The following is a 21,878-nucleotide window of genomic DNA, read 5'->3' on the forward strand; positions in this document are numbered from 1 at the left end:
CCTCATTTCCTTTCCTTTTCCTTTTTTTTTTTTTTTTTCTCTCTTTTCCTTTTCATGCATTATCTCAATTCAGCCCAAAACATCTCTTAAAATGAGTAAACGACGTCGTCGAATTATCGAGGAGGAAGAAGAAGAAGTATATATTGAATACATTTGCCATATTACTTTGTATTAAGAAAAGAAGGAAAAAATTTAACCTTAATGTTTAAATTAATACCTCCATTGCAATTTTATCATACATGAACTTAAGGTTTATGACGTTGGTAACACTTCTATGTCTGCCAGCTTTGACGCACCTGACAACGATATGGATATGGAGAGCGTGATGAGCGGCAGCGTGATGAATGAGAGCTTAGTGACGAGGAACGTGGGAAGCTCCAGCGTGGCAAGCAGCACGGCGATCAATGGAAGCTGGGCGTGGTCACTGAAGAACAAGTGGGCCGAGCGTGTTAAAACTAAGAGTGGCTCTGGTATGCGCTGCTGTTACCCTAGCTGCGGGAAAACCTTTGGTTCATCGAATATGTCAACTTCAGGGGTCATCCAGCATCTGTGGCGAGTACATCGCATCACTAAAGATAGCAATGCCAATGATGGCAGTCTCTCCAAGCACAAGGCCCGATGGACAAGATGCTTAATTCATTTTCTCAGCCAAAAGTATTTGACCCTACGAGATTTGACGAATTGCTTGTCCGATTCGTTATCACAACAAAACAGCCATTTACGATTGTCAAAAGCACTGCTCTCCAGGAGCTTCTAGTCCATGCTACAATGGCTACAGCATCTCAAGTAAAGCTACCGTCTGATGACACCATGGCAACCAAGGTAAAACTATTATTACTATGATTATGATTATTATTATTATTATTATTACTCTTCAATTATTATTTTTTTTTTATAGCAAACATCAGCCAAACACTGACAAAAAGATGGATTAAAAATAGGCTAAGCTAAAATACCAATACATGGAGCATCAAGTCATAAGCTTATTTGAGGATATTAACAAGGTATCACTGACCGTTGATGGCTGAGTAGTTTGATGTAAAGTTGTGCGTCCATATTATTGTCAATCTTTGCAATGTATCCAGGCCCGTACCATGAGAAACATGGCCACACTTTAAGATTACCACCCACAAACTTGACAGTGCCATGCACCGACCCGCCGGAGTGTCGTCCCAGATCCACTGTACGCCATCAGAACAGATTCGGTTTATTTTCGATTCATCTGACCAAATAACCTTTTTCCAATCTTCCAGAGTCCATTCCTTATACTTGTTGAGAAAATGCAAACGGGCTTTAATATGTCTTCGCCGTAGAGCTGGCCTACGTACACGCCTCTTTGCTGTCAATCCTAACTCCTTGAGCCGTCGTCTAACGGTGGTCTCAGAAACAGCCGCTGGTATGAGCTGGTTGGCTCTGACGGTGGCCTCAACTGCAGATTTGAGTGTACCTCGTTTCATGTTCACCTTAAGTTACTGCATGATATCTCTAGGCACTTTCCTTGGTCGACCGCCTTTATTGACTGGCATATACTCTTTATTCTTTGCATAGATCTTGTTGGCCGTCCATTGTGATATACCGACACTAGCAGCAGCTTCTCTAGCAGTGCTCCTATTCGGTTTAAAATTTTGTCAATTGATATTTATTTTTTTAATCTGAAACATCATAATTGACAAAATTTTAAACCGAATAAGGAGCACTGTTCTCTAGTAGATATGCCTGCCATCATTAACCTCCTGGCTTCGTTGACTTTCCTTTGTGGAGTGGGTCTCATATTCTGTGAAGGTGTAGTTAAGAGAGAGTTAAGCAAGTGTTCATAAAGGAAAGAGAGAAAGTCCTTCTTTTATTTGCATTTAATGACGACCAGATGTTGTCATGGGCAATATTTGAGACCACATGCAAAACTGAAAGAGAGACCTGCATGAACAAAAAAGTCATTAACTTTCTAAATGAGACAAGCTACTGCCACAGCGCATAACTATGACGTAGAAGAAGACAGGAGCTTTATTAAACCAAAGTGTGAGTGGTGTATGCATATACGGTTTCTAGGAATGAGAAAAAGAAATGGGACATGGGAATGGAAATATTGTATAGTGCGTGCCAAAACTGATGCAATAAATTGCATTTTTCAACATTCATTCCTCATTCTCCTTCTTCCTCTTTATGATCTTCCCTGCCACCACCGTTTCTCATTCTCATTTGTCTCACCTCCATGGAGTCTCATCGTCATCGCCATCAGTGGCCTAATTAGCATTTAATTGCAATTTGCTTTCAGCATCTCATTGCATCTATTATGGCAATTAACAACTTCTTGTTTTTATTTATTCCTGTTACTTCTCCTTTCCCCTAACGATGTTCCCTCCTTTAGCCTTATATAACTCCCTCATCCTCTTCGGCATACCGCAGTATAGTTTGTGTAAGAATTCAGGAGGGATATGTGTCCATACGTCTTGGACTCTCTCCCAGAGATCCTCCATATTCTTTGCCTTGTCTGGATAATGATCCAACTGCACCTTCATGTATACCCATATGTTTTCTATTGGGTTGATGTCAGGAGAGTTTGCTGGCCATTCCATGAGAGGTATCTTAGACTTTTGGATATAGGTCATTGCTATTCTTCCGGTATGAATCCTAGCATTGTCCTGCTGAAATATAAATTTGTCCTTATCCATCAAGTAGTAATCCCTGGACTTAAAGATATAATCCTTGAGAACGTCGACGTATGTTACCGAATCCACCTTCTCTTGGAGCCAGCAGCCATCGCCTGGTCCGTAGTAAGTTATACAACCCCAGAACATCATTTTCCCTCCGCCACCTTGCCTTGTCTTTTTGATATGATGTGCTCGTAGAGTTTTATCCCATCGATGCTTGTAGTAGTACTTTCTTCCGCAGGACCCAACTCTGCTAAAGATGGTCTCATCTGAGAACATGACGTTCTTCCAGTCTTCTAGAGTCCAGTCCAAGTGATCCTTTGCAAAATTATATCGAGCATAGATTTGCTTCTTCGTCAGATCAGGCTGCTTCTGTTTTACATATGCCCCCATATCATCCTGCATAAGGAACCTCCTGATGCTCGATTTACTAACCTGCACTCCTTCCCTCAATTGAACAAGTTGTTGGCCATCTTTTAGGGTCTCCAATACACCCATGTCAAAAAATCTTGATAAAAGCTGTTTCGTTTTCTTAGTAACTTTGCAGGGTCGGCCCCCTCTCAGCACTGGAATACTTTCTTTGCCTCTTTTCCTAATCCTTTGAGCTGAGGTAACAGATATCCCTAAACTCTTTGACACTTCTCTGGAAGACTTTCCCTGATGAAGTAGAGCAGTTGCATTTTGGATAGTTGATTTGGATAATGATTTCATGTTATGATAAAGATATGGCAGATATGTAGAGTGTCGCTTGGTGTATCAGTGGTGATGGTGCTATAAAGAAAGAATAAAGAATAAGAAAGAAGTAAGGGATGGACAAACCTGACATGTACTTTTTACCAAAACTGATGCAATGAGACATGACTATACAAATGGCGATTATTCGCTAATTGCGTCATTGATGAGAACAGCGATGACAGTCTACGAAGGTGAGACAAATGAGAATGAGAAGCGGTGATGGTAGGGAAGATCATTAGAAAGGAAAAGGAGAATGAGGAATGAATGTTAAAAAATGCAAATTATTGCATCAGTTTTGGCACGCACCATAAATAGTAACAATCAAAGTTGATCTTAGGTGGAATCGAAGGTCAAAGGATACTTTATTTGGCTATAACGTAGTGGACTATTTATACTGATAATTGATAGGGTTGGGGCTTGGTGTCTTGGCACTTGGGCTTGGCGTCTTGGCGCCTGGGGTGCGCGTGATAGTTGAGCCCTCCTCAAAGGTTTGAGTTCAGTATTGTATAACACGTTTGCATCCTTCCCGTCGAAAATGAAGGAGATCATAAATCGAAGAAGAAAAGAGAAAAAAAAAATTGATGGAGATAAAGGAAACGAAGAGAAGAGAGGAGAAATAAATAAAATAATAAATAAAAAAAAATTGATGTGGTGATGTCTGATTGGTTAAAATTACCGGTCATGCGGTTCATGCAGATCATGTGGATGAGGATGGGTGAATGAATGGCGATGGAGTTGGTGAGTTCATGTTGCATTCTTTCCTCATTCCTCTTTGCTTATTTCAAAAAAAAGAAAAAAGTCTCCATGATGTCTTCACGCAAGGCTTCTCATCCAATGCCACCGCGTAAAGGTCGTGCTCCTTCTGGTGGCGTGTTTTCTGAAGTTGTATTGACACAGCGGTCGGCGGTACCAAGCTCCCAGGGTTCTTCAGATGACCCTGACGCCACACAGCCTTATTCTGTGCCTCAGGAGGAAGAGCTAGATACGAGGTTGGAATTGTCTCCACGTCTTTCACCTGTAATCTTGGGGCGGATGCTACCGAAGGAGGAGTATCCTGAGGTGGGCGATTCGCCAACTGTGAGGGAAGCCAGAGATCATGTGGAGTCGAGTACTTCAGCGACGTCGGGAGTGGAGGGGGCTGGGGTCCGTTTGGCTTCTGTAAGTTCGACGAGTGACAATGCACAGTGGGAAGCTGTTGATGGAGAGGATGGTCCTGAGGAGCCGGAGAGGCGACGGAAGGGGAGTCGTCATGAGGGACCGAGGCTTTCAATGATAAGAGAGTGTTCTTCGCTGATAGCGTTTGAGTTTCGTGCATTGCAGACCCAGGATGTGAGTGTAGAAGAGCGAGCACGGGAACGTCGTCGATTGATGGAGGAAATGGCGGTTGTTACCATGCTGGAGTGGGCAGAGAAGGGAGGTAAAAAGAAGAGAGGAAGAGAGGAAAGGAGATACAGTGGCTTCCAATATTGTCCAAGTGTTTCATTCTTCCAAAGGAAAACTATAAGTGTTCGACAGTGAGCAGCGCTTGTGCCCTTGGATCCTAGATGGGAGCAACCTGGAAGACATACTTTATTTGCTCAAAACCTATTAGCGCTCCTGCTTGTTTCTGATAGCTTTTCACTACTTTGAAATTTTCCTCTCATTTGGACAATTTTTTAACCATCGTTTTTTTTCACCTATCAAAACCTCGTATTGCCCCCTTTCGCCCTTATGACTGCTAACATCCGCTCAGGCATACTTCTTATCAAATTGCGGCAGACCTCCTTCGGTGTCTCCTCCTCCCATATCTGGCTCACTCTTTCCCAGAGTTCCAGCATGCCTTCTGGAATGGTCCCATGTTCGCGAATTTTTTTTTTAAATGATCCCACAAATGCTCAATAGGGTTTAGGTCTGGTGAATTGGCAGGCCATGTCAGTATTCTACCTGACGCTCTTGTCAACCCAATAGAGGCAAGGTAGGTTGTGACTCTCTTAGCCGTATGCTTAGAATCATTGTCTTGTTGGAAGATAAATTGCTCTGGATCAATGTTGTACCAATCCACAGTATTCAATAACTCGTCCTGGAGGATACGAATATACAGCTCGGAGTCCAGCGTGGAGTCGATCTTGGCCAAGTAGCCTGGCCCATCCCACGTCATGCAGCCCCAAACCATGATCGAACCACCACCATGTTTGACTGTGGGCGAAACTAACTTTGGGTCAATATCGGCCGCCTTCACTTTTGGTTCTTTATTTGTTTCCACCCAAACATAGCGCATGCCATCAGAAGATATCCTACAAATTTTGGACTCATCGGACCAAGTTACTCGCTTCCAATCAGCTTCGGTCCAGTCTTTGTGCTGGAGAGCAAAGTCCAGTCGAGCTTTCTTTTGACGTTTTGTTAGCCTAGGCTTCTTGACGGCTTTTTTAGCTTCCATGCCTATATCTCTCAGCGCCCGACGCACCGTATTAGCTGACACTGGATCTTCGTTCTCATCGTTATAGAGTCTGGTAGCATGGACAGCTGATGAGACTACACCACGGTGAAGCAACAATCGAATATAATATGCATTCCGGTAATCGAACTTCCGTGGCCGACCAGCTCTACTTTTACTCCTGGCAGGCCCTAATGCCTTGGAGATATTATGGACTGAGGACTGGATATGCCTACTTCTGTGGCAACCTGACGGATGGACTTGTGTTGCTCGAGTAAATGGAGAGCATCCTCAACAACGGAAGCTTTGATTGGCTTCATCTTTGGAGTGTTTAGAAAGAGTAACGTAGACTCCTAGAAGAGTGTAGGTGAAGAGTATCTACTCAAGTGTGTGGGAGATAATTTGAAAAAAATTCAGCAAAGGTGCGTAAAATAAGTGATGGTTATATAATTGTCCAAATGAGATTAAATACTTTTGTCAATGAAAAACCATGGTGAATGAGACTAGAGATATTTTAAACTGAACCAGTCCACGTATCATTGGCATACTTGTTTACTCTGATAAAAATAAAAGTGCAAGCAACCATCGCTACTATTCTAATCAAGACGGAAAACATGAGCGTGGAACATTTGGACAAATTTGGAAGCCACTGTAGTAAAAGAAGAAAGGAGAGAAAAGAATAAAAAGAAGAAAAATAAAGAACAAGAAAAAAAAAGAAACAGAGGAAAATAATTTTGGTGTTACTGTTGCATTTTTTGAAATTCCTCCAGTGCTTCTTTTGCATTAACTAGTGAGGATCTCCGTTCCCATGTTGCTTCTTCGTCAGGATATCCCTTCCATTTCACGAGCCACTTGGGGGTCCTGCCAAATAGTTTGTAATCCAGAATCTTTTCCACTTCATATTCTTCTTCGCCATCGATTAAATCTGGTGGGGGTCTGGCAGTTGCTCGTTCGCCGAAATTCTCCGGGGATTCGTGATAATGTCGTAATAAATCTGTATTGAAGACAGGGTGTTGTTTCATGTTCGGAGGTAGCTCGAGCTTGTACGCGTTATCGTTGATCTTCTCTATGATTTTGAATGGTCCAATGAATTTTGGTTCTAACTTTTTGGAGGGTCGGTTTGCGTGAGCTGCGACAGTGATATGCTCCGTACTCAGTAAGACACTATCGCCTACAGTGAACCTGGCGGGTGACCGTGCTTTATCTGCTTGGCGTTTTTGGATGTCCTGAGCTGTCGCTATTGCGTCTTGTGCTTGCGCCAACGCAGAGGCTTGAGTGGAAATGAAGGTAGAGATAGCCGGTACATCTGTTGTTGGTGGTTTCAAGAGGGATGATGGGACAATGGGATGATGACCGTGGTTTAGGAAAAAGGGGGAAAACCCTGTGGAGGGGTTGACGGAGTTGTTGTATGCAAATTCCATCATTGGTAAGAGCAAGTCCCAGTCATTCTGTTTGTACGAGACATAAGATCGTAGCATTTCCTCCAGGGTCCTGTTGGCTCGCTCCGTCTGTCCGTCTGTCTGAGGATGGAATGCTGTAGACATATGGAGTTTAGTTCCCATGAGCTTCATCAATGTGGTCCAGAAGTGTCCCGTGAATCTTGAGTCTCTGTCCGATACAATAGCTCGTGGCATGCCATGGAGTCGGAAGACATTATTGAAGAAGAGTCGCGCGATATCTGAAGCAGTGTCCGTTGTATGGCTAGGGCAGAAGTGGACTTGTTTGGATAACTTGTCTACGAATACAGTTATGGCATTGAACCCTCGGTTCGTCTTGGGTAAAGGGCCAATGAAGTCCATGGTAACAGTTTCCCATCGTTCAAGAGGTACAGTGGTCATCAAAAGTCATTCAATGAATTAGGAATTTCGACATTCTCATTCCTTTCTCCAATTTGATCTTGCTTGTCACTAATGAAACTTACGTAGCGAGTTCGACCATCGACAATGTCACTCCTACTACAATGTCAATGAGCTCCTGTTGCTAATTGAAAATTTAGATGAATGCCGATTATTGGCATCTCATTGAATGACATTTGAAGAAAATCAGGAGCTTTGCTTTATTTGTTTTTTTTTCTGTTCTTCAGTAATGTGTACGACCTCCTTTCTTGCGATGTAGCTCCTCTACCCTTCGTGGCATACTTTCATATAGCTCATCAAGGAAGTCAGGTGGAATAGATGTCCAGATATCCTGTAGTCTTTCCCATAGTTCATCCAGATCCTTTGGTACCTTCTCATATCCCTTGAGCCGATGATCCATGTAGGCCCATACATTCTCGATAGGGTTGAGGTCAGGAAAATTTGGAGGCTACTCCAAAGTGGTAATGTGTGACTTAATAAAGAACTCTTTAACCATCCTACTCGAATGAACACTTGCATTGTCCTGCTGAAAAATTGACTTTTCAGGGTCCTGGCCATACCACTTCCATGAGCCGAGGACATAATCTTGTAGAACATCAACATATAAAGAGGAATCAACCGTGACAGGGATCCTGCAACCATCGCCTACACCATGATAAGTGATACAGCCCCACCACATAAGTTTGTTATGTGCTCCCCTTGATCTCTCTCCAGTGCTCCTAATCGGTACATTCGATTCAATACACCTTCGAACCGAAATCGAATTGACCAAGGTAAGGTTCATATCGAATCGAAACCGAATGAATATATATTGTCGAAACCGAATCGAATGTGTCGAATATTCGATGCATTCGGTAAACCGAATCATTCGGTGCCTCGATTGTACCGATTCAATTCATTTGATATACCGAGTCATTCGGTACATTGATAAACCGATTAAAATTTTTATAAATTTTTTCTCACGGCACTCTTAATCAAAATGTGGATTTTAATCGTGGATTAAGAAAAATATTACCATGAAGATAAGGTTAAAACACATGTTTATAGAAAATAAAGCCTAACAACGAGTGCGAGATATCTGGTGCGTTATACTTAAATACTCAACTGCGGCATCAGGACAACAAATGTGTTTGCATTCGCTTCAGTTCGCCTCATTTCCTTTCCTTTTCCTTTTTTTTTTTTTTTTTCTCTCTTTTCCGCTCCATATTTTGCTTAGCCAGTTTAATGATATCACAGCGACGGTGTCTTCTAGCCTGGGATACCCGACAATCAACAGAGCCATGTCTGCTTACAACAACATGATCGACCACCTAGAAGATTATATTGAAAAAGAAGAGGATCCTCCACTAAAAAACGCAGCAGGTCAAGGGTTAAAGAAGCTTTTGCGTTATTATTCTAAAACTGATTCCTCAGCGGTCTATGCCGTCGCCACTGCTATGGACCCGAGGATGCGGTTTGACTGGTGGGAAGCTAACGAATGGGGTGAATATATTCAAAGCAGCCAAGACATGGTAACGAAGGTCTGGGAAGATGAATATAAGGGCAAAGAAGAAATGGAGATGAGACGCTATGGTATCAAGAAAAAAGGTGGAGAGCTTGAATTATACGTTCGAGAAGGAAGTTCTCTAGTTGCTAGTAAACATGAGCCTCCAGAGTTAGTGTACTGGCGATCACAAAAGGAGCGCTTGCCCAATTTGGCGAATATGGCAAAGGACTATCTTGCAGTCCCTGTGACATCAACCCCGGCAGAAAGATGCTTTTCGCAAGCCAAGTTCTTCCTGCCACCTGAAAGAAATAGCCTTAGCCCTACGACGATCCAGCGCTTGGTCATCCTGGACTCTTGGATGAAATTCTCCCATAAATTAGTTGCTATAGTTCTGTATACATTCGTTATAAGTGATAAGTCAAAATTTAAATATATTTCCAACATTTGAACGTTAGTTGAATGTACCGTGGCGCATCAAATTGTGTAAGCCCATTCTAACCTGTCAAGTTTTTTATTCAAAAAGCCGATATATGGTGCGTGCCAAAACTGATGCAATAATTTGCATTTTTTAACATTCATTCCTCATTCTCCTTTTCCTTTCTAATGATCTTCCCTACCATCACCGCTTCTCATTCTCATTTGTCTCACCTTCGTAGACTGTCATCGCTGTTCTCATCAATGACGCAATTAGCGAATAATCGCCATTTGTATAGTCATGTCTCATTGCATCAGTTTTGGTAAAAAGTACATGTCAGGTTTGTCCATCCCTTACTTCTTTCTTATTCTTTATTCTTTCTTTATAGCACCATCACCACTGATACACCAAGCGACACTCTACATATCTGCCATATCTTTATCATAACATGAAATCATTATCCAAATCAACTATCCAAAATGCAACTGCTCTACTTCATCAGGGAAAGTCTTCCAGAGAAGTGTCAAAGAGTTTAGGGATATCTGTTACCTCAGCTCAAAGGATTAGGAAAAGAGGCAAAGAAAGTATTCCAGTGCTGAGAGGGGGCCGACCCTGCAAAGTTACTAAGAAAACGAAACAGCTTTTATCAAGATTTTTTGACATGGGTGTATTGGAGACCCTAAAAGATGGCCAACAACTTGTTCAATTGAGGGAAGGAGTGCAGGTTAGTAAATCGAGCATCAGGAGGTTCCTTATGCAGGATGATATGGGGGCATATGTAAAACAGAAGCAGCCTGATCTGACGAAGAAGCAAATCTATGCTCGATATAATTTTGCAAAGGATCACTTGGACTGGACTCTAGAAGACTGGAAGAACGTCATGTTCTCAGATGAGACCATCTTTAGCAGAGTTGGGTCCTGCGGAAGAAAGTACTACTACAAGCATCGATGGGATAAAACTCTACGAGCACATCATATCAAAAAGACAAGGCAAGGTGGCGGAGGGAAAATGATGTTCTGGGGTTGTATAACTTACTACGGACCAGGCGATGGCTGCTGGCTCCAAGAGAAGGTGGATTCGGTAACATACGTCGACGTTCTCAAGGATTATATCTTTAAGTCCAGGGATTACTACTTGATGGATAAGGACAAATTTATATTTCAGCAGGACAATGCTAGGATTCATACCGGAAGAATAGCAATGACCTATATCCAAAAGTCTAAGATACCTCTCATGGAATGGCCAGCAAACTCTCCTGACATCAACCCAATAGAAAACATATGGGTATACATGAAGGTGCAGTTGGATCATTATCCAGACAAGGCAAAGAATATGGAGGATCTCTGGGAGAGAGTCCAAGACGTATGGACACATATCCCTCCTGAATTCTTACACAAACTATACTGCGGTATGCCGAAGAGGATGAGGGAGTTATATAAGGCTAAAGGAGGGAACATCGTTAGGGGAAAGGAGAAGTAACAGGAATAAATAAAAACAAGAAGTTGTTAATTGCCATAATAGATGCAATGAGATGCTGAAAGCAAATTGCAATTAAATGCTAATTAGGCCACTGATGGCGATGACGATGAGACTCCATGGAGGTGAGACAAATGAGAATGAGAAACGGTGGTGGCAGGGAAGATCATAAAGAGGAAGAAGGAGAATGAGGAATGAATGTTGAAAAATGCAATTTATTGCATCAGTTTTGGCACGCACTATAGATGAACGGCACTGTATGAGTGTTGTATGCATACACGGTTTCTAGGAATGAAAAAAAAAAAAAAAAAAAAAAAAAAAAATGTACATGGGAATGAATCATTGATTCGGTTTTGCATGTTAGTGTATCCCTTATCAATAATTTGTGGCTTGCACATGCCACAGGAATGTCATACTTAATCATTGGTGTCCGATCATACTGCAAAGCTAGGCTCGTCACCAGCCTGAGGACGAAATTCAAGTGCACATGCACGTGCTGAAAGGCAAATGTGGCTTGCTCTTACAGACTCTCTCTCAGGCCGGGGACCGTGTGAAGCACGCTACTGTTTTTCTTGCTCTCATTTCACAGTCTCATTTATTCATCCGATTATCACTACGAAATTTACCTCTCATCATTCTCATCTTTAAAAAAATATAGAGAAATTAAAAGAAATAAATAAAAAAGAAAAAAAAAGTTATTCCCTGTGGTTAAAATGACAGAAAAAAAAAAAAAAAGAGCCTTTTCCAGCGGTGTGTTTGACTTGGAAATTTTTTCAAATTTAAAAAAGAGGCCTCCAGCCAAAATGTCAAGTTTGGTCCTGAGAGAGAGTCTGTAAGAGCAAGCCACATTTGCCTTTCAGCACGTGCATGTGCACTTGAACTTCGTCCTCAGGCTGGTGACGAGCCTACTGCAAAGCCATTCGACCGCATTGGGGCCTACAACAAACCTGCTTTCACTGTTATTGTGGTAGCCTCCTCAAAGTAGGGAACATGACAGAAAACGCGACAAAAGAATTCAGGTCTTCGTATGGCGTGTTCTCAATATTGCCTAAGGTTAGGCTCCATAATGACAGGTACTTGACGGCCTTCAGGCATGATACCCTCAAGTAGCGGAACCTTAGCAGCTAGCTGCTCTTGAAGTAATCTTCTCTCTTCCTCCCCATCGCATGCCGGTACGAAGCCTGGAGGAACATCCTTAGTACACAAGAAACTCATAAAAAAAAAATAGAATAGAGAGTTAGAAAGTAGAGAGTAGAGAAGTAAAAGGAAATAAGCACCACAGCTCAATTCTACTTGCAGATTGAACAACGGGAATATCCTGGCCTGACATACATATTTTCTTCCAATTGGTCATATGCATCCATATCATCGAAATCCAGTTAAGGTAGCTCCTCCTCATATTCACTATCATTGCAAAATATAGAAAAAATAGAGAAATAGAAAAAATAAGAAAAAACAAGAAAAAAAATAAAAAAATAAAAAAAAATAAAAATAAGCTCGCCGTTGAGCTAGCTCCTGGTCGTTAATAAAAAAGATACTCACTTCACAACGTTCGCCGAACTCCAGTCATGCCAAAGCTCACTTGATTGATAATGTTGCAGAAAGTAAAGGCGTTAATGTTTTGTTTTAATTCCAAGAAACAAAATTGCTGATACTGGAGTTACTTACTCGCTAACATTATCAAAATTCCAACCGAAGGACCCTCTTAGTAAAGTAGGCAACAAAATAAAGCGGGTGCACAACAAAACATAAAGGATACAATAAATAAATAAATTATTGAGTGCAATGCATCACTGTCAACAAGATTACAAAGGTAGTGCCATACTCAGGGCGAGCTTCTTGCCAAAGGCCAGACGAATCCCTTTCATCGCCAGAACCAAACAAAACATGGTCCGCTTCTCCAGACCAAGGGGCATATCTGACGAAGGAAGTCCAGAGCGAGGTGACAATGGAAAATCATACGTGACAATGTTACAAGATGTGTTTTCAAAGGGAAAGAGATGAGTAAAGAAGCGAAGGATTTTCAAGAAAGAAAATTAAATGCGTAATGAAACAATATGTGATTTCAAAGATAGAGATGTGTAAAGGAAGAAGATTTTTTAAAAAAGTCTTTGAGTGTGGTTTCCCTCTATTGTGGCAAAAGTTTTTATCGACTAATTGAGAACCACTGATGCTTTTGCAAGTGTCCAATTTCACTGATCAGGCCAGTGATGTCAATGAGACGACAAAAAATAAAAAAAAAACTGTAAGCTTATTCATCTCAAAGCGCTTGATTGGCAAATGTTCAGTAATGAAGGTACTAAAGGAAAGCGCTTTCGAACAATGAGGGTGGAGGCACTAAAAAAACAGAAGCAATAATGGTGATGGTGCCAATAAAAAAAAACTTCTTTCTTTTCGAAATCGATTTCTTGAACCTCGCTGCTCCAGGGCGCGCTCCTCCCCTGCACCTCTTCAATGGCTCCTATGGTATGGTGCAATGCAATGTAACTAGTAGGCATCAATCATTGAGTCGCAAAAAAGAAAAAAAAATTACATTCACTATTTTTCTGGTACCTCTTCCCAACCCCCCTTCCCAAGCTCTTCCGCCCCATCCTCCACCTCGCCCTCCGCTCCTCCGACTGTTGCCGGTAGTTCCTGTTTGTATTCGTCAACAAGGTAGGATCACATTGTTAGTGATGTACACTTTCATTTTGCTCACGTGGAATATAGCCTTTTCCTTTATTCATTACCTTTGTCTCTCTCTTCTTGGCCGTGTTTGTGGATGACGATGACGGGTTTCCGGCTAAGGAAGCCGGGTTTGATGGCTGACCGTATGTTTTCATTGGCAAATAGTCGACGACATCTAGCTCTCTCGCGTTATCCTGCGTGGCAGGCTTGCACTCGCTGATGACCAAACGCACTCTCACCCCGCTCATACCTTTGTAAATGGTATAGGATGTGACATGGTAGTCTCCCTTGACAAGCAACCACATGTTCTCCGCATCGCCCGACAGCACTGAGCCGCATACTGATAAAAGGGGCTTTGTCGTCGCGTCGCCACATTCTCGCCTGTCAACGGAATCTTGAAGTAGACTCTCTGTCCTTCGTGGATGGTAAAGGCATTGAAGGTGGTGGTATCAAAGCTGTCCTTGTCACTGCGTTTGAAGACTGTGACAGGAAGGTACTCAGAATTACAAATAGGAAGAACTATTGGTGCCATTTGAAGGACCGGAAAGGGAAAGACGATGAAATAAAAAAAAAGAATAAAGAAAAAAAAAAAGTTTAAATAAAGGACAAGAGAAGGAGGAAAAGAAACTGAAAAAATGAAAAAGGTCAAGATAATTTTTTTTTTAAAGTGGGTTCTTTGAAAAATCGCGCCCCTTCGGTCAGCTGGGACCTGGACTTTAAAGAGATTGTATAAATGCAACATAATGAGTATGTGAGTATCGATAATTAGGTCACATTCATTCTTTTGACAACCATGACAACATCATCCTAACCATCACGATTAAACTTACCTCAAGGTCTACCAGGTAAACGCCAGCAGAACGACCTCAGCAGGACGTCAAAGCGCGTTTTACGTTGCAGTTCGTTTGGTATCGCGTGAGATTGAAAACCTGAAGTACAGAAATCATAGAGAGATGGTTAAAAGAAAGTTAATGAAGAATAGAAGCTTTGTCTTTTATAGACAACGTCCTTGAAGTCTTTACCACTCCGCATAAAAGCTTACTTAATTACTAAAATGCAGGCCTCGCCATTGATCGGCTTTTGATATTTTATAGTGCGTGCCAGAACTGATGCAATAAATTACATTTTTTAATACTCATTCCTCATTCTCCTTTCCCTCTCTAATTTTCTTCCCTACCACCACCGTCTCTCATTCTCATTTGTCTCACCTCCATAAGCTCTCATCGCCATCGTCATCAGTGGCCTAGTTAGAATTTAATTGTAATTTGCTTTCAGCATCTCATTGCATCTATTACGGCAATTTATAAATTCTTCTCCTTCCCCCTAATAATGTTCCCTCCTTTAGCCTTATATATCGCCCTCATCCTCTTCGGCATACCATAATATAGCTTATGTAAGGATTCAGGAGTGATATATGTCCATACAACTTGAACTCTATCCCAAAGGTTCTCCATTTTCTTTGGCTTGTCTGGATATTGATCCATCTGCACCTTCATGTATGCCGTATGTTTCTATTGGGTTGATGTCATGAGCGTTTGTTGGCCATTTCATGAAAAGTATCCTAGACTTTTGGATATAGTTCATTGTAACTTTTCCACTATGAATGCTAGCATTGTCCTGCAGAAATATGAATTCGCCCTTATGCATCAAGTAGTAATCTCTGGATCTAAATATATAGTCCTTAGGGCATCGACGTAGGTTATCGAATCAACCTTAACTTGGAGCCAACAATCATCACCTGGTCCGTACAGTGACCCGCATCTAGTCACGATTTTTTTTTTCATTATCCTTCTTATGCTAGCAACCTCTCATGTGTAATCAATCTTTTATTAAAGCTTGAGATTCCAGGACTAAATTAAATAAATAAATAATGAGAGCGCCCTAGGCTAGTCCTCATCTTTCTTTTCGATGTGGTAGGAGAAGAGGGCGGGTGTGGCGGGATAGCAGAGGGTTGCTAGCTCGGATAATGAACGTAAAGACGTCCTTTGTCGTCTTAGTATTCCTCTGCAAGGAACAATCTAGAAATTGGGCATAGTATTGCCTGTGTAACAGTCGAATGCTTAACTTTATTTTTGTTGTTGCATTAGGAGTTGTCAATTTATTTCTGGTGAAGGGGTAACATTTTTTTTATCTTTTATTTTTGACCTTATTATCTAAATTAGTTAAAGATCCCTACATCTACATTGCAATACAATGGACCCATGGCTGTAGTCTGGGTAGCAGCGACATACATAACAGGAGACTATGCCCTCAGAATACAAGGCATGTGGTAGGGCTTTTTCAGTTTCTTATTTTTTGGATTATATAAATTTTATTGATATTTTCTCATCTGATAAAGACTAAACAAGTTTCCCAAATTGCACCGTTCCTTCTTCCATTTCACTTCTGTATGTAGTTGCAGCCGTCCACACCATGCGCGCAGCTCACGCCCAAATAATGAAGAGTAAGTAATTTCGGTGTTTAATATTCGTAGGAAACTTTTTTTTTTTTTTTTTTTTTTTTTTTGACACTTTAGCGATTGACGTATGCTGAGCCTAAGCTTATAGGCCTTCTATGGCTTTAGTAGCGCTATCAGGAACCATAAGCAGAATGTTGGGTTAATTCGAAAGCAAAGCCACCCTATTTTTTATTCAAGTAATGTTCATTAGTTTATGATATTCTTTTTTTAACCTTCCATGATTATTACTTACCCGCAGGGCAAGTACCGTCAACCAGCCTTCTACAGTATATAATGCAGTCTTTGCAGTTGCCTAGGGGGAGAGTCGAAGACCATGTCCAAGCAATAAAGGGTGAATTTTATTTTCAACGGTTCGATTTCGCCGCTCTCTCATCAATAGGCCTTTAAACCTTATTTTCTGCTTTTATAGCATTGTTGGTGATTCAGCGCAAAATGGTACTAGACTAATGTGCACATGAAGTATTGCTTTTGAAGGTGGTGGAGATGAAAATGAAAGACCCATGCAAGGACAAAGGTGTACTGCTTTTTGTTCGGATTTTTATTAGCTTATTATATTATACATTATGTGTTCTCAATATTAGGCACTAGAGGCACCGCTCGGAGCCGATGCCCAGTTGCTTTTATTGCGGCCCCTTCATGTTTAGTGAAGTACGTGTGTGAAACGCAGTAGCAAAAGCCGACCAGAATTTCCGTATCGCTGGAGAGTTGCCCATCTGATTGGTCCTATGACGCTGGCCGAAGGCGCTCTCCCTCAGTTTCTGTAGGCTCACTCCCACATTCATGGCCCTGTTCAGCAAGCAAGAATCCGCAATAATCATTTCAGGGATTCCATTGATGAAGACCTATAACTGGAGCTACAGCAACTCCTTGAATTACACCACCAGATGGTCCGTACTCTCAAGAGCTTCAGAGGACGTGTGCACGGGATATCATGCAGCTGATGTACTGAGCCTCAGTATGAGAGAAGAGGGCAAAGGAGAATGCAGTACACGCTCCTCCCATCAACTGAAATGGCGGTTTTGATGCCTGGCAACAGTAATAAGGTTTCTCAGTGAGACACCATAATAGAAAGTAAAGCTGATAGTTTGAAAAAAACCAGTGAGGCCCATTCAGCTTACGATAGCCTCCATTATGTCCTCTTGCGCCCAAGAGGCGAAGAGAGCTGAACATATAAAGACTATAAAAAACAGCTTAAGCCGGACCAAACCTTTACAAAGCCTCATGATGCCAGCGATGACGAAGGTAGTGACGGCGGCCAACTGGAGGCGGATGTGGGTGAGGGCAATGGTCAAGCTAGGAAAAGTCGAGAATACGTCAGCGTGAGAGGGTTTTACACGTACAGGTTGCAGGTTCATCCTATGAACTCAACAGACCCACGATCTTTCATCTAGATGAATACGCGCCTGACTCACTAATACATCGTCAATCAATATGCCAAGTTGGAGGCGGATCGGCTTCGGTTCATCAGCAGGAACCAATCTAAGCTGAAGGCGGATGCATATATAGGCGCAATAGGTGCAATGGAGCTTAACCTTAGACCGGAAAACATTGGAAAGTAAATTACCTTGCCAGGATCTTAAGGTGTTGATTGGGAATGGCAAGACAGGAGGCAGGCCTGGACTATACACGCGAAACATTGTCTAAAAGGATGCTTTGTAGACAGGCATCTCTCGCATTCACTGCCATACCTTCCAGATATCCTCCCTTATTTTATGCTGTATTTTTATTTTGTATTTTATTTTTGTGCACTCTACTGCCGTATATTATTTTACCTGATTTTACTTTATTGTATTTTTATATAGTGTCGATTTTGTTTGTAGTTTTTGAAATGGCAAAAAAGACCCCAGTCAATGAAAAAGCTATGCGAAGATACTATTCGTTGTATATATGGTAACGCTTTCGTTATCAAAATCAATCAGTCGTTGCACTACGCTTTATCTTGTTTTCATGAGGCAAAGCACTAAATTTTCTAACGAGGCAAGAGCCGGCCGTGGCTCTGCCACGGTCTCCGGCTCGCTGATAAATAAAGGAATGCACTAGTGAGATCACTGTGATTGTGAGGATATATGTGTGTATGAGAGGGGAAGAGGAAAGGAAAAGAGAGAAGGGTTTTATTGCTTTTTGGCATCTCAACATACCACATTCCCATTGGAAGGTTTATGAATTATTATGATAGGCATGTAATCATTCCAGATGTAGTCAGGATACCTCTAATTCGACTGCGCTTAAGCAAAGAGGCGATTAGAAATATATCGTTTGCTTTGCCAAAAAGCATCGGAACCACGGCTTCCAGTCATGCATACGACTAAGGAACAATCCAACATGCTCTGCACTTTTTGCGTATCTCCGCTATGGAGGAACTTCAGTCGTTTTAGATTTGAAGAGAAGGTTGCGCATCAGTGGTTTCTATGGAGCTATTCTGGCCGCATAATTTTTTGCTAAAATCAAATGAAACCTATCGGTTCCTGATCAAAAAATAAAAAGTGTGTAAAGATATAAGATTTTCAAAAATAATAAAGCGGACAGGAGTAAATAAAATCCAGTACGCAATATCAAAGTGCTGACTGGGCAATGGGTATATCAAGTTGAATCGTTCTTTGTACCGCCATCCTATAAATAGCGGAAACATGCTTCCATACTCATATTTGCAAGCTTCGATGCCTTGCCAAATGCACAAAAAAAAAAAGAAAAAAGTGGCAAATAACAGTAGAGCGGACTATCTGTTAGTGCTTCCATCCATGTTCGACAAGGAAAAAGGAGAGGCCTCACAGGTAGAGGCGAGAAAGCTATTACATCTCTAAGGCTACGTTCCACTGCGCGGTAAGGCAGTTTGACAAGATAGAGAGGATAAATTCAGATGGATAAAAAAGAATGAGAACTATAGCTCAAATGTAATCATACTCAACGACTGTTGCTTCCGTTGCCATTAATTCCGACTAACTTGTAATCCTTAGTTGGGAAGTTTATCAGACATTGCCTACCAAAAGTGCTTCTTTGCTCTCGCCATCTCTTCGATGGGCTAGACTGTGACACCGTACATTCATGTCACCAGCCTTTTTCCATGTTTTATCACTTCCACGCTTCAAATCCCTTTGCACTGTATCCTGAAGGCTTGGTAGCCTTATCATTTGCAATCAACAAGCTCCAGTTGGTCGTGTTATGAACCAATGCTATTAACCATAGTGCTTCGCAGGAGATAAGCTTTATTTTCCTTTCTTCTTTTTTTATTGTGAGAATTCCACATTATTGAACTTTGCTTAACCGGGTATTTTATTAAAAATAAAGCTTGCTTGGCGGTGCCCGTTATATTAAACAAGAAGAATATTATTGTTAAATATCTCTGTAGATTCTATAACGCATCCTTCGTGCCCAAGTTAAGGATAAAAAAAAAAAAAAAAAAAACTCAATACATATATACACATATCCTTCATACGTTTGCGCGCCGTATCTCTCTCTATTGGCAAACTTTGACTTAGTAAAGCCGCCTGGAATACGTCCTGACTTTGTCGACTGAAGATCATATTAAATACAACGATATAACTGAAATAAAGTTTTCAAAGGGAAGTCTCAAGATCCGAAACGTCCCTGCTCAGAACACGTCAGATTACCAGGTGCAATCGACACGCGTACTTCACAAAACTTCTGGCATTAACGAAGAGTTTGTAAAGTGGTGGAATCCATAGGAGTGAGACACCTAACATAAGTGTACGTCTCACACCGCTGCAGATTGAAAGAAGCACTTTGACTCAAGATATCCAAATCATGCTCAGGAGCGTAGACAGGGTGACTTATACATGACCCAGTCAATGTTGCTCACACCCATTGGCATGCCAGGCATAATCAATACATATGTTGTATAGAAACCTCTGGCAAATAACGAGGAATCTATACAGTGTTGGAATCCATAGGAGAGAAGTTCCTACGAAAGGTGTATGTCTCATTCACAAGAAATGCACTTCCAACGCTGCATGCCAAAAGAAGAACTTCATTCTTGAGTCAATGCATCCAAGATGATGGTCAGAAATGCAGACATTGGTGATCGGTCCCAAGCTCCTGCGACATGCTCAACGCGTAAATTATAGAAATAAGGAAATGAGAGAATGAGAGAACGATGAGAGCAAGTGTTGTTTCAGGCATGAAATTTTTTATAGCCCAAAGCTTTAGGTTTGTCAACCCTGGCCTGGCTCCACTGCATCTGTCCAGCTTTGGTTATGTGCTGCTGCTACTGCTGCCAACTGTACATCATGGCCGTTACTTTAGGGATTGATGGTGTTGTAAGCTGTGCTCCCAGTAGTCAGGATCCGATTTATTAAAAAATCTCACATACCATGCCATCTAATGATCTATTGAAAACTGATACTCTGTTCTTAATGATAGCAAAATTGTGTCCCATCAACGGGTTCGGATTTCAAGGAGGGGCGTGGGAATGAACGATTTAGATATCATCCCTCATGTCAATGACAATGAAAGATGAAAATGTGTCTACCATCTCTCCAGCGTTCTATACAAGCGTAAAGATAGATCGTCTGAAGATGCCGGTGCCAAAACTAGAGGAAAATAGCCTTCAATGAAAAATGACTGAAAACTGTGTCCTTGGTTGGCCTAAACAGAGAATGGGTGTAGAGTACAATCTTTTTTTTTCGGGTAAATACTTTCGTGTATTAGTTAGTTCTGACAATGTATTCTAAAAAGCTCAAATACGGATATCCTTACTCCCTAAGAACAAAATGGTTTGATCGCTTTATCACGACTTATAGATCGGGTCGTAAGCCCTTCATCTTCCTTGCAGTGTTCTACAGACAATGTAGTAGCGGTCTCGACTTTTATTGTAGCTTCAAAACTTGAGCCGTTTATGGATAACGAGTGTCATGACCACGAAATCAACACACCGGAAATAGCACTCTTAATCTTTAAATCTAATGATCCAAAGTTTTTTCAAGCGATAGCTCCCCTTCACAACAAACACTATATCTATTCGGAGGGAGCCTTTTCTTTTCTTTTTTCTCTTTTCTTTTTTTTTTTTTTTTTTTTTTTTATTATTCGATGCTTTAGTCAATGCTGATGATAGTTCGTTGTCGAAGTCCATGTTCCTTTTTTTTGTCATTAATATATATGCATATGGATATATGCATTACTTTTTGTATTCTAGTTTACTTCTTCTTCTTTCCCTTTCCTGATGTTGTTGTAGCTTGTGCAATTTGTTTGGCAGTCAGCGTCTTACGATCCACATCTCCACCGTCTGCAAAATCCAAATCGTCAAAACCATCCATATCTCCGAATTTTTTAGCGAAACGAGAAAGCTGGCCCGAGTCGTCACCAGTGGCATTACCACGCATCTCTGGGTTCCAAAGTGGATGATTTCTTGTATCACGAGTCAAACGGATCTGAGCACGAGGGGAAGGAGTCCGCAGTGTAAACGTGGCGCCATTAGAGAGAACAATTGTCTGGTCAAAAAGTTCGGGAAATCGAGGACGAGAATGATCTGTTGAGGTTGTTGATGCTGCGGTTGATGAGGACTTTTGACGGATGGCCATTGCCACTCTGAGATGAGAAGTCGATCTGGTGCATAGAGCAAGCGGTCGTGTGAAAGAGCTCATTATTATTTTATATTACAGATGTTAAATGAGGTGATGATGGAAAGAGAAAGGAGCACATGAATCTCTTTATTACCCTATAGTCTTGGTGGCACATCAATTGGGCGTTTGTTTGTTCATTGTGGCTTG

General features: G+C 41.4%; 2 protein-coding genes across 2 annotated transcripts; both read right to left on the bottom strand.

The window, feature by feature from the left end:
- Positions 1 to 12,068: 12,068 nt before the first annotated feature.
- Positions 12,069 to 14,229, bottom strand: BCR41DRAFT_402286 (hypothetical protein; the record flags this gene model as incomplete). Its single annotated transcript, XM_022029294.1, has 4 exons — positions 12,069 to 12,224; positions 13,584 to 13,664; positions 13,760 to 13,913; positions 14,039 to 14,229. The coding sequence occupies 4 exons, from the start codon at positions 14,227 to 14,229 to the stop codon at positions 12,069 to 12,071; spliced, it is 582 nt and encodes a 193-aa protein (XP_021875393.1).
- Positions 14,230 to 21,181: 6,952 nt separating this feature from the next.
- Positions 21,182 to 21,808, bottom strand: BCR41DRAFT_365145 (hypothetical protein). Its single transcript, XM_022026116.1, has one exon. The coding sequence runs from the start codon at positions 21,750 to 21,752 to the stop codon at positions 21,306 to 21,308; it is 447 nt and encodes a 148-aa protein (XP_021875394.1). The 5' UTR covers positions 21,753 to 21,808; the 3' UTR covers positions 21,182 to 21,305.
- Positions 21,809 to 21,878: the final 70 nt, after the last annotated feature.

This window comes from Lobosporangium transversale, assembly GCF_002105155.1.
Source record: "Lobosporangium transversale strain NRRL 3116 chromosome Unknown BCR41scaffold_82, whole genome shotgun sequence".
Taxonomy (NCBI): Eukaryota; Fungi; Mortierellomycota; class Mortierellomycetes; order Mortierellales; family Mortierellaceae; genus Lobosporangium; species Lobosporangium transversale.